Consider the following 12,175-nt stretch of genomic DNA (forward strand, 5'->3'; position numbering starts at 1 on the left):
TCTCTGGTCCCAGACATAACCCTAGGAACCTCAGTCTTGCAGTGTCCAGTTATGCCTGCTGGACACTGCAAGCTTATATGAGTTCATCAATTTAACAAAGAAATTGATATGTACCAGCCTTGTTATCCTAAGGGGAGTCTCTGACAGGCTTTAAACCAAACGCACTACTTCAGGTAGAATAAACAGATTTATTAACTACAAAGATAGATATTAAGTGATTATATGTCAAAGCATAACAAGTCGGATTTGGTCAAATGAAATAAAAGCAAAACACGTTCTAAGCTGAGTTTAACACTTCCAAAGCCCTTACAACCTTAGATGTTTCTCACCACAGGCTAGCTGATTGCCCTTCACCCAGGCTTTCCCCTTTGATCAGTGCTTCAGTCGCTTGGTGTTAATGAAGACGTCTATGCAGTGTGCAGCAGCAGTCAAAAAAGCAAACGGGATGTTAGGAGTCATTAAAAAAGGGACAGAGAATAAGATGGAGAATATCTTATTGCCCTTATATAAATCCCTGGTACGCCCACATCTTGAATACTGTGTACAGATGTGGTCCCCTCATCTCAAAAAAGATATACTGGCATTAGAAAAGGTTCAGAAAAGGGCAACTAAAATGATTAGGGGTTTGGAACAGGTTCCATATGAGGAGAGACTAAACAGGCTAGGACTTTTCAGCTTGGAAAAGAGGAGACTAAGGGGGGATGTGATAGAGGTATATAAAATCACGAGTGGTGTGGAGAAAGTGAATAAGGAAAAGTTATTTACTTGTTCCCATAATATGAGAACTAGGGGCTACCAAATGAAATTAATGGGCAGCAGCTTTAAAACAAATAAAAGGAAGTTCTTCCTCACTCAGCGCACAGTCAACCTGTGGAACTCCTTGCCTGAGGAGGTTGTGAAGGCTAGGACTATAACAGGGTTTAAAAGAGAACTGGATAAATTCATGGAGGTTAAGTCCATTAACAATATACATGAAATTACAACTTATAACATTACTATAACAACAATGCTCAGTGCATCATGAGCCTTCCAAAGACACCCGACATGACAAACTTTGCATTAGATACCACACAATCATATTATAAGGATGAACATGAGGGTGCTGGATGTTCCCCAAGGTACAGAACGTCACAGTATACTGTATACTACCGTGGTAAGTTGACCTAAGTTATGCTACTCCAGTTATGTAAGTTGATGTAGCTTAGGTCGACTTACCACAGCATCTACACTGCACTGTGTTGATGGGAGACGCTCTCCCACTAACTTCCCTTATGCTTCTCGGGGATCTGGAGTACCAGAGTCCACCGGAGAGCACGCTCTCCCATCAATTTAGCAGGTCTTCACTAGACCCACTAAATAGACACCTCTTGCATTGATTGAGATTACTGGTTCTGTGGACGAAGGGAAAGCAGTGGATGTATTGTTTCTTGACTTTAGCAAAGCTTTTGACACGGTCTCCCACAGTATTCTTGTCAGCAAGTTAAAGAAGTACGGGCTGGATGTATGCACTATAAGGTGGGTAGAAAGTTGGCTAGATTGTCAGGCTCAACGGGTAGTGATCAATGGCTCCATGTCTAGTTGGCAGCCGGTGTCAAGTGGAGCGCCCCAGGGGTCGGTCCTGGGGCCGGTTTTGTTCAATATCTTCATAAATGATCTGGAGGATGGTGTGGATTGCACTCTCAGCAAATTTGCGGATGATACTAAACTGGGAGGAGTGGTAGATACGCTGGAGGGCAGGGATAGGATACAGAGGGACCTAGACAAATTGGAGGATTGGGCCAAAAGAAATCTGATGAGGTTCAATAAGGAAAAGTGCAGGGTCCTGCACTTAGGATGGAAGAACCCAATGCACCGCTACAGACTAGGGACCGAATGGCTAGGCAGCAGTTCTGCGGAAAAGGACCTAGGGGTGACAGTGGACGAGAAGCTGGATATGAGTCAGCAGTGTGCCCTTGTTGCCAAGAAGGCCAATGGCATTTTGGGATGTATAAGTAGGGGCATAGCGAGCAGATCGAGGGACGTGATCGTCCCCCTCTATTCGACATTGGTGAGGCCTCATCTGGAGTACAGTGTCCAGTTTTGGGCCCCACACTACAAGAAGGATGTGGATAAATTGGAAAGAGTCCAGCGAAGGGCAACAAAAATGATTAGGGGTCTGGAACACATGACTTATGAGGAGAGGGTGAGGGAACTAGGATTGTTTAGTCTGCAGAAGAGAAGAATGAGGGGGGATTTGATAGCTGCTTTCAACTACCTGAGAGCTGGTTCCAGAGAGGATGGTTCTAGACTATTCTCAGTGGTAGAAGAGGACAGGACAAGGAGTAATGGTCTCAAGTTGCAGTGGGGGAGGTTTAGGTTGGATATTAGGAAAAACTTTTTCACTAGGAGGGTGGTGAAACACTGGAATGCGTTGCCTAGGAAGGTGGTGGAATCTCCTTCCTTAGAAGTTTTTAAGGTCAGGCTTGACAAAGCCCTGGCTGGGATGATTTAATTGGGGATTGGTCCTGCTTTTGAGCAGGGGGTTGGACTAGATGACCTCCTGAGGTCCCTTCCAACCCTGATATTCTATGATTCTATGATTGCAGAAGCCCCCTGATCTACTGGTAAGTGTTGAAGTGGCCTCAGTCTTGCAAACACTCCTAAATGTGCTTAACTTTAACAGCTGAGTAGCTGCAGTGCCCTCCTGGGGATACTCTTTATTGAAGCAGCTGCAAAATGCAGGCTTAGGGGCTTAATGTTTGCCTGCCCAGCTTCAAATTAGATATGATTGCTTCACTTTCTCATCCCCCCACCATCCCCAATAAAATGTTCTTATTACAGATTTCCCTTTAATAATTGTGCTCACCTGGTCCAGTGCTATCAGCTCACCCTTCTGCTCCAGAAGGCTTTTTGCAGAAGGAAGGGAGCAACTACTGCCAGCTGAGGGGGAAATGAGGCTGTGCACTTGGGCTGTGGTATCCAGCAGAGTGCATCTGTGTGCAATAAACTGCTTCTGTGTTTTTTCACTGATCTCTATTACTGGTCTAGTAATAAGGGGAGAGACAGAATCCCTCTTAGGAGTAGTATGTTCCGAGGCAGTCTGCTGCTATACTGTGGATTGGTGCTGTTTGGTTTTTCCCTTGGTTCTTCAGGCATGAAGCACTAGACACAGCTCAGGGTTGGGACTGCTGTATTCTGGGCAGGGGCATCAGTCCTAGAGAACTTCCATTTTTCCCCACCTCCTGCCTCCACTACAGGAGCAGAGTGGGGACAAGGTTCCCTGCCACCAGGACCATGCTGCTGCTGCTATCCTCCAAGGCAAGCAGCCTTGCCCCAGATCTCTCTCTCCCTCCTCAGTGCTTGGGGTACAGAAACTACTGCTCTAGTTTAACACATACACCCAGTACACCAAGAGCAGAGCTAGAAGCAGAGATGCTCACACCTTCCCCCTACATCTAAAATGAGTTCTCCTGGGAACAAGGGAGATGCCTCTTTCCTGTGGGGAGTTGCTCAGATACCACAGCCCCTTGAGCCCAGTAACACCCAGGAGGGAGCTGTGGCCTGTTGTGCCCTTACCCGGCTGTAGGGACCGAGTGGAGATACATGCAATGAGGGGTGACAAAGGAGCGCACCTTGGTCAATAGGACCCAGCTGCTGAAGCACGTGCAGGTGGGTGGCGGGCAAGCCCCGGCCTGGGGCCCCAGCCCACACCCTGCACAAAACGCTCCTCTTGCTTGACGCCGCCATTTACCCGGCCACGCGCAACGGACGCCCTGCCTGGCTGGCCTCCAGCACAGGCGCTGGCTCGGCCCCATCCACACACCCCGCGTCTCACCTGCAACTCACGCCAGGTAAGTAACCCCCTAGGAGCCCAATCTTCCCCAGCGCACCCCAGGCCGCGCCCGGCCCAGCCCCGGCTCGGGAGTCCCCGCACAGTGCAGCGCGCCGGGCCAGAGCGCAGGGCGGAACTTGCGGGAAAGGAGCGCGGTGGCGGAAGGAGTTTGGGGCCGGACCGCCCCGCCCGAGATCGACAGGTGAGGAGCAGAGCCGGCCTCGGGGTGTCTGTGTGCAGGGCTGGGGGCAGGGACGCCCGTCTCTTTCTGCAGAGCTGAGGGGGCTGTCCCGGTGCCGAGCTCCATTCCCCCCCCCGGGGGTGTGTGTGTGTGTGTGTCTGTCTGTAGAGCTGAGGGGGGCTGTCCCGGTGCCGAGCTCCCCCCCCCACCACCCCCCGGGTGTGTGTGTGTGTCTGTCTGTAGAGCTGAGGGGGGCTGTCCCGGTGCCGAGCTCCATCCCCCCCCCCCCGGGTGTGTGTCTGTCTGTCTGTAGAGCTGAGGGGGCTGTCCCGGGACCGAGCTCCCCCCCACCACCCCCCGGGTGTGTGTGTGTCTGTCTGTCTAGAGCTGAGGGGGCTGTCCCGGTGCCGAGCTCCGTCCGTCCCCCCCCCCCCCCGGGTGTGTCTGTCTGTCTGTAGAGCTGAGGGGGCTGTCCCGGGACCGAGCTCCCCCCCCCCTCGGGTGTCTGTCTGTAGAGCTGAGGGGGCTGTCCCGGGACCGAGCTCCCCCCCCCCTCGGGTGTCTGTCTGTAGAGCTGAGGGGGCTGTCCCGGGACCGAGCTCCCCCCCCCTCGGGTGTCTGTCTGTAGAGCTGAGGGGGCTGTCCCGGGACCGAGCTCCCCCCCCCCTCGGGTGTCTGTCTGTAGAGCTGAGGGGGCTGTCCCGGGACCGAGCTCCCCCCCCCTCGGGTGTCTGTCTGTAGAGCTGAGGGGGCTGTCCCGGGACCGAGCTCCGTCCCCCCCCCCCCCCCTCGGGTGTCTGTCTGTAGAGCTGAGGGGGCTGTCCCGGGACCGAGCTCCCCCCCCGCCTCGGGTGTCTGTCTGTAGAGCTGAGGGGGCTGTCCCGGGACCGAGCTCCCCCCCCCCCCCGGGTGTCTGTCTGTAGAGCTGAGGGGGCTGTCCCGGGACCGAGCTCCCCCCCCCCCTCGGGTGTCTGTCTGTAGAGCTGAGGGGGCTGTCCCGGGACCGAGCTCCCCCCCCCCCTCGGGTGTCTGTCTGTAGAGCTGAGGGGGCTGTCCCGGGACCGAGCTCCCCCCCCCCCTCGGGTGTCTGTCTGTAGAGCTGAGGGGGCTGTCCCGGGACCGAGCTCCCCCCCCCCCCGGGTGTCTGTCTGTAGAGCTGAGGGGGCTGTCCCGGGACCGAGCTCTCCCCCCCCCCCCCCGGGTGTCTGTCTGTAGAGCTGAGGGGGCTGTCCCGGGACCGAGCTCTCCCCCCCCCCCCTCGGGTGTCTGTCTGTAGAGCTGAGGGGGCTGTCCCGGGACCGAGCTCTCCCCCCCCCCCCCTCGGGTGTCTGTCTGTAGAGCTGAGGGGGCTGTCCCGGGACCGAGCTCCCCCCCACCACCCCCCGGGTGTGTGTGTGTCTGTCTGTCTAGAGCTGAGGGGGCTGTCCCGGTGCCGAGCTCCGTCCCCCCTCGGGTGTCTGTCTGTAGAGCTGAGGGGGCTGTCCCGGGACCGAGCTCCGCCCCCCCTCGGGTGTCTGTCTGTAGAGCTGAGGGGGCTGTCCCGGGACCGAGCTCCCCCCCCCCCCGGGTGTGTCTGTCTGTAGAGCTGAGGGGGCTGTCCCGGTGCCGAGCTCCCCCCCCCCCCCCGGGTGTGTGTGTGTCTGTCTGTCTGCAGAGCTGAGGGGGCTGTCTCGGTGCTGAGACACCCCCCTCCCCGGGGGGCGTATCTATCTACAGAACTTGGGGGGCTGTCCCGGTGCTGAGCCCTGCCCTGGAGTGTCTGTCTACAGAGCTGAGGGAGCTTTCCTGGTGCCGAGCCGCCCTTTCCCCCCCACGGGGTGTATGCGGAGCTGGGGAGAGGGGCTGTCCTGGTGCTCATGGGGTTGAGGCTGGCAGGGAGTAGGTTATAGCTTTGACAGCCATGACCAACCTGACAGCGTTACTGGTTCATCTCTTGCATCATTAAACAGACCAAGGGGTCTTTGTACCCAGTTGTGCCAACTGTGCTGTGGGCTGTTGACCCTTTACTGTGTAGCCCATTGCAGTGGGGGGTTGTGTGCTTTCAGTAAGGATTCCTTGGCTGTGGAACTCTAGTCTCTTCCCCCTGCTCCACAGAGCCCTGATTTTTTTTATCAGAACAAAATGTATCTACAACCTGGACTTACCCTGAGTAGGTTGAATGGGGCATGAATATTTGGGGAGGAGAAGTAGGGTACTGAATTTGTGGAGGGCTGGGTGGTTGTTTTGTGGATATGGTTCCAGTGGGATCTGTTAATAAAGAAACATACAAGCTCTTAGAGTTTGGTAGGAGACATTATTGCACTAGACATAATTCAATCATGATGATGGGTTGGGTCAACAGCCACTGGCAGCATCTTTTATTCTGTTGGGCTTTGACCCTCAGTTGTGAGCATAGGGTTGCCAGGTGACCAGTTTTCGACCGGAACGTCCAGTCTAAAAGGGACACTGGCAGCTCCAGCTGCTAAAAGTCTGGTTGGCCATATTAGGTGTGCAGCCGATCATTAAAAGACAAAAACAGTCACTTTGCATTCTGTGCAAACCAGTCAACTGAACACTGCCGCCTCCCCTAATGACATCAGTGATTGGTTGCTGAAGAAGCTGGAGTCTGTCAGAGATGGAGCGCCAATTGAAAGTAGCCACCTTAGTTTTGATCCCATTCTTTCCTCCCGCCCTTAGAAATTCCCCACAATAGGGAGCTTTCTGAAACAAGCAACTAGGTAGAATGGTTTTACTCCTTTCCCACTCCTGAAATGTTACTTTTGAAGTATGCCAAGGGCTGCTTCCATCACTGCTTTCTGCTGCCTCTGGATTTCTTCATTCCTCCTTATGATATAAAGGAAGCAAAAGCTCACTTACTGTCTTGTGCTTCTAGGTAACAGGAGCGATGTAGGAGGATTCCAGAGCTGAACATCAGCAAGGCCAACTTTCCTAATGGAAGAGGTAAAAATTCAGTGTGCTCTTCTCTGTCTTCTGCACTCAAGTTAATTGATACAATTAAAACTGCCATCTGCCCTGATCTTTCAAGGCATCTTCCTGCTGCCCTGTGGAGAGGTTGCCATGCGTTGTTTCCCCTCCTTAAAGCTCCCCCCAATTCTCCACATATCAACAGGCTGACCATATGTCCATCTGTTAATACTTGTAATGGCTTTTTTTAAGCTTTCATATTTTTGTAATGATAAATGCAATGGAACATACTGTTCAGAGTACAGCACTTTGCTAACAGTATTACATTCAGGTAGAAAAGTTTGTATTGATCCCCAACTTCATGCGATTGCAAAATGAAACTCTAATTTAAAACATTTCAGAAAATTAAAAAGGGACCAATATAATTTCTAACTTGTCTTTAAACTTGTCATCTTTAAACATACACAAACTATTTTCATTTTAATTTTACCTATGGTATATTCTTGAGGAATATAAGAAGTCTTGGCAGACAATCAGTCCTAAGGTCTACCACTTTTATAGTAATAATGAAAAAGAATCCAGTCCAAAGTTTTTAAAACTGACTAGTGAATTTGGGAGTCCAACTTGAGACACCTTAAAGAAGCCTGTTTTTCTGAAAATGATGAGCACCTGCCCTCTTGAATTCAGGCCCCATTGAAGTATTAGTATTATTAGTCAGTTTTGAAAATCTTGACCTTAATCTTTTGGGTTTAGTGAGTCCTCTGTTTGTTCAATGTAATTTAATTATGTATGTTCAAATGTATTTAAATTATCTGTTTGATTTTGTTTGACATACTTTGCTCTTTACATTGTAACATAGATACAAAGTTATTTAATGCAACCAAGAGAGATTGGGTGGGGATGGGGTATAAGTTATACAAGGGAAATAGGTTTCAGAGTAGCAGCCATGTTAGTCTGTATCCGCAAAAAGAAAAGGAGGACTTGTGGCACCTTAGAGCCTAACAAATTTATTTCAGCATAAGCTTTCGTGAGCTACAGTTCACTTCATCGCAGTTAGTTTGTTAGTCTCTAAGGTGCCACAAGTCCTTCTTTTTACAAGGGAGATAATTTCTTGACCAAGAGATCTGTTAGACTGGAGACTGTTTTGCAAAGAAGATTGGTGGGAACCCATCACTTAGGACCTTTACATTAAACAGGGCATCGAACTAGAAAAATCCTATAGGGAAAATCCTGATGGCATAGAAATGGACAGGATGACAGACAGTGAATACATCTTTTCTGTCACTAATTTCTATGATACAGGGGCCTCATTCAATAGGCTTTTAACAATTTAACCATAAAACCACCACCACCCTCACTCTGAGCCTGGATTAATACTGGGCCCATTGTACTTTTATTCTTCATTGCTTTGCAGCCTATGCAACATTCATAGAATTTAAGGCCAGAAGGGACCATTGTGATCATCTTATCGTAGCTCAGGACAGGGAATTTTTTGGTGTCAGATGCAAGGGTGTGGGGTTGGTTTATGTACACGTCCGTACATTAAAAATAAACATTGTCCCATCTGTGCACTTCCCAATATCCCAGGCTCCCCAAGGGACATTCCAAGATGAGCTGGAGTGGTGTATTTTGCAGCTGGAAACAGGCCTCCTTCATCTCAACCCAACCCCAAAACAAGGTATGCTGCCTCCCCCAAGATTTCTGGCTAAAATCAAAATCTATGCTGGTTCAGTTCACCCAGAAGCCTTTCTAATTTCTCTGGCTGTTGAATTATAATTGGAATTCATTCTAAACGTGAAATGTAATTAAACATTTTGGCTTTATTTTACATCTGTTCTACTTTGAACTCCATCTGCCTATCTGCCCTTACTCCTGTAACCTGGACTGTCTCCTTCCTTATGCATTGTTTCTTCTCTCCTCATTTTCCTTTTAGCCCCTTTGCCTCATTCCTCCCTTCCCCTTATTTGTACCCTTCCACTTACATATTCTTCAGCTACTTCAGGCTTCCTACACTGCTTTGCAGCTCAGACAGTGGTTTTATCCCCCTCGGTGCGTTGATCTATCACATTCTGTATCTGTTACTTATCTGTGGTATAATCCCACAATCTCAAGTGACTACTGCTGCATAGTATCAATAGAGATACCCCTTAAATGCTTGTAGCTTTATTTTTTTTAAGCATTGTCCCTGGAAAAAGGTGAAATCACTTAAAAGAGAAACATTGAAATACTGGCTTCAGGTGTATTCCGGAATGTTTCAAGATTTCATACCTGTTGATCCACCAGGCCCTGTATCATGCCTCTCTCAGTGACCACTGCTTAGTGGTTCAAAGGAAAGTGAAACTTCCCTTGTAAGGCATTTGGCTGTCTTTGTTGTGGTGCACGTAAGGATACAAAATTCTTTCCTGAACGCTGCAGCCATTAGTTTATGCAGAAGCATGAGATTTGATCATTTATATATTAAAGCATTGCTTCATATGCTATTGGTCATACAAGTCTAGTAACCTGTAATCCAGCGGTTCTCAAACTGTGGTTTGGGACCCCAAAGTGGGTCACAACCCCATTTGAACGGGGTTGCCAGGGCTGGCTTAGACTTGCTGGGGCCCAGAGCTTCAGCCCTGGGCAGCAGGACTCAGGTTGCAGGCACCCAGCCTGAGGCTGAAGCCCTTGAGCTTCAGCTTTGGCCCCCCACCCGGGGCAGTGGGGCTTGGGCAGGCTCAGGCTTTGGTTCCCCTTCTGAGATTGTGAAGTAATTTTTGTTGTCAGAAGAGGGGTGCCATGCAGTGAAGTTTGAGAACGCCTGCTGTAGTCGATGCCCACATACTATGGGGACAGGTACAATAGAAAGTATATGCAATAAGCACATAAGAGTGCTCGCTGGAAAAGTATTACATGGTATTGCATCCATTTGTAAAAATCCTGAAAATAGCTATCTCTGAACCACTGATAAGGGACTAATTCTGTATGTGGTATAAATACCCAGTGTCCTAACCAGTAGCCATTCCAGTCCTCATGCAGTCAAAGAATAGCGATTAGGACACGTCTGTAAGTGCTGCCGCTTTGAGACTTTTCTCCTATCTGAGTACCTGGCCGAGGGAAAAATCGCCATCATTTCCCTCCCTGACTATGATTCGTAGGACTCACTGTGATCCCGTTTCTTGTCTTTGTGTCGGTCGGTTTCTTGAGTGCAGCAGAGGAGACACAGCACGTCCTCAAAATCCTGCGCTCCCGCAAGGCTGCCTTTGTGAAGAAGCGGCAGGTGATGAACCACGTGTTTGGGGATTACCGACTGAAGATGGCTGAGGAGCAGAAGAGGACGGAGAAAGCAGGTGAGGCTGGGGCCATCCTTAAAGTCTACAGAACCATTTGGTTCCCTCTGATGTGGTGTCCAGGTGTTAGCAAATGGCCTTTCTTGAGGCTTCTCGTCCAGTCATTCCCATGAGGAATAAACCTCCTTTCCCCCGTCCTGTTCTTTAAGGGGCCAGCCAGATGCCATTAAAGTGGAAGGGCCTTTAAACACATGTAATCCCAGGACTGAAGGGGGTTTTGAGGATGAAGTAAAGGCTGTATCTGTTTGAACTTCATGGCATCACCATGGTGTGGGGTCCAGTGTTAAGGAGAAGTTCATAGTTTTGGAAGCCCTATTAGTGACAGCTAGAGTAAGGCCTAACATGGCACTGAGCAGGATGAAAATAGCAGAAGATGGGACTCCTCCAAGAATCCATTGTGGATCTGTGTGTGAGATTGGTGAGGGTGGTGGTGCACAAGGCCTGAATAAATAGGACCAAGTCCCCCATTCCCGCTGCATGTCAGGCAGTCCCATATGGAAATGGAGAAACAGCTAGTTCTGCTGCACTGGGTATTGTGATACAGCATGGCCAGAGGGAGCAGGAGAGTGTGGTTTTCTTTGTTTTGTTTTTTTTGAAGCAGAAAAGAATTTTATTTGTGTAACACTTACAAGGAATCACCAAAAAGGATAAGGCAAAACTATGCAACAAAACAAAAGCAAACACAAGGTATAACACAGCAACCATCAGGAGGGAGAAGTGTTCAGGCTAGCCTGGGCCTAGAGCGGAGGGGCTTCCTCGACACTCATGGTCTTCCACCCCCTCGAGTTACTTAATGCCACGCCCAGTGTCACCAATTATTCCTCTCCTGAGAGTGCTCGACAAGATGAGCACAGTTGCGGGGTGGGTGGTTTGGGGGTGAGGGGGACGTACACCACGTGTGATAGGACCCCTCCTTGGTGACAGTGATGATGTTATCCACAGCGGCAACGGCTGGGGCTGGGGTCTCTCGCTCTTCTCCTCGATCAAAGGGTCAGACGGAGGGAACCGGACGGGGTCACTGAGCAGAGAACCTCAGACAGCGCCCACCGCTCCTTGAAGGTGTCAAAGGAGTCGGTGGACGCCGCCCAGAGGAACTCCGCCCGGATACGTGAACGTACTGAGGATCAGAAAACGGCCCTACAATCGCAGGACGCTTTATTAGCCAACCTCCCCTCTCTGGTTTTATAAATGGCTGTTTTAGCTAGGGCTAGGAGGAGGTTAACCAGGAGATCTCGCGATTTTGTGGGGCCATGGATGGGGAGTGTGTAGATAAAAAGATGAGGGGAAAAGTGTAGCCAAAAGCGTAATAAAATATTCGTGAGGAGCCGGAAAAGGGGCTGCAGCCTGGCACACTCTAAATATACGTGCACCAGGATTTCCCTCACGTTGCTAAAAGGGCAAGTATCCGGGATGGGGGTGAACCATGTCAAAAACACGCCCGTGCTCACAGCTCCATGAAGGAGCCGCCAACTAATGTCCCTGACGGGCCTCGGGACCAAGGTGGAATACAGGCTGGCCCACAGGGGTTGCTCACCCTCCAAAGGTGGCAGGAGGTCCCGCCACTTTGTATCGGGGCGGGACACCAGGGTGTGGGCATGAAGGGTGTGAAGCATGAGTGTGTATAGATATTTCCGTCGCGCGATTTGGAAGCTGACCGGCTGCAGTTCATGCAGCCGGCTTGCAGTGAAAGGGTGAGGGGTTTGTTGGGATCTACGGGGTAGGGGCCCAATTGAAAGGTCCGGTGGGCCTGGGGTAGAGGGTGGGCGGGGTGCACCCTCGCGCAGGGCTCAGTTGAGATAAGCCCGAGCAGCGGGCGCAAAGGCGGCCTTCGCCTCCTGAAGTACGTGCCGGGGGGTACGAGGTCTGGAGAGCCCCATATGCTGAGCGAGCGTCACGGGATCCAGCCAGTCTCCCCGGTCGTAGTCCAGGAGGTCTCCGACTCTCGTGACTTCC

General features: G+C 50.8%; 1 protein-coding gene across 6 annotated transcripts in view; it reads left to right on the forward strand.

The window, feature by feature from the left end:
- The first annotated feature begins 2,996 nt into the window (after positions 1 to 2,996).
- LOC311527256 (UPF0488 protein C8orf33 homolog) overlaps positions 2,997 to 12,175 on the forward strand; it is a 45,193-nt gene continuing 36,014 nt past the window's right edge. For 3 of the 6 annotated variants that reach the window (XM_084641025.1, XM_084641029.1, XM_084641028.1), the window contains exons 1-4: positions 3,955 to 4,013; positions 6,865 to 6,932; positions 8,484 to 8,574; positions 10,085 to 10,222. In XM_084641025.1, the coding sequence (XP_084497151.1) occupies positions 6,924 to 6,932; positions 8,484 to 8,574; positions 10,085 to 10,222 (238 nt within the window). In that variant the 5' untranslated portion in view covers positions 3,955 to 4,013; positions 6,865 to 6,923. Of the gene's footprint in view, positions 3,831 to 3,953; positions 4,014 to 4,068; positions 4,133 to 6,864; positions 6,933 to 8,483; positions 8,575 to 10,084; positions 10,223 to 12,175 lie in introns of those variants that run through there. The other 3 variants (XM_084641026.1, XM_084641030.1, XM_084641027.1) reach the window with 3 other exon arrangements.

This window comes from Lepidochelys olivacea (genome assembly GCF_965140295.1).
Source record: "Lepidochelys olivacea isolate rLepOli2 genome assembly, chromosome: 10".
Classification (NCBI taxonomy): domain Eukaryota; kingdom Metazoa; phylum Chordata; order Testudines; family Cheloniidae; genus Lepidochelys; species Lepidochelys olivacea.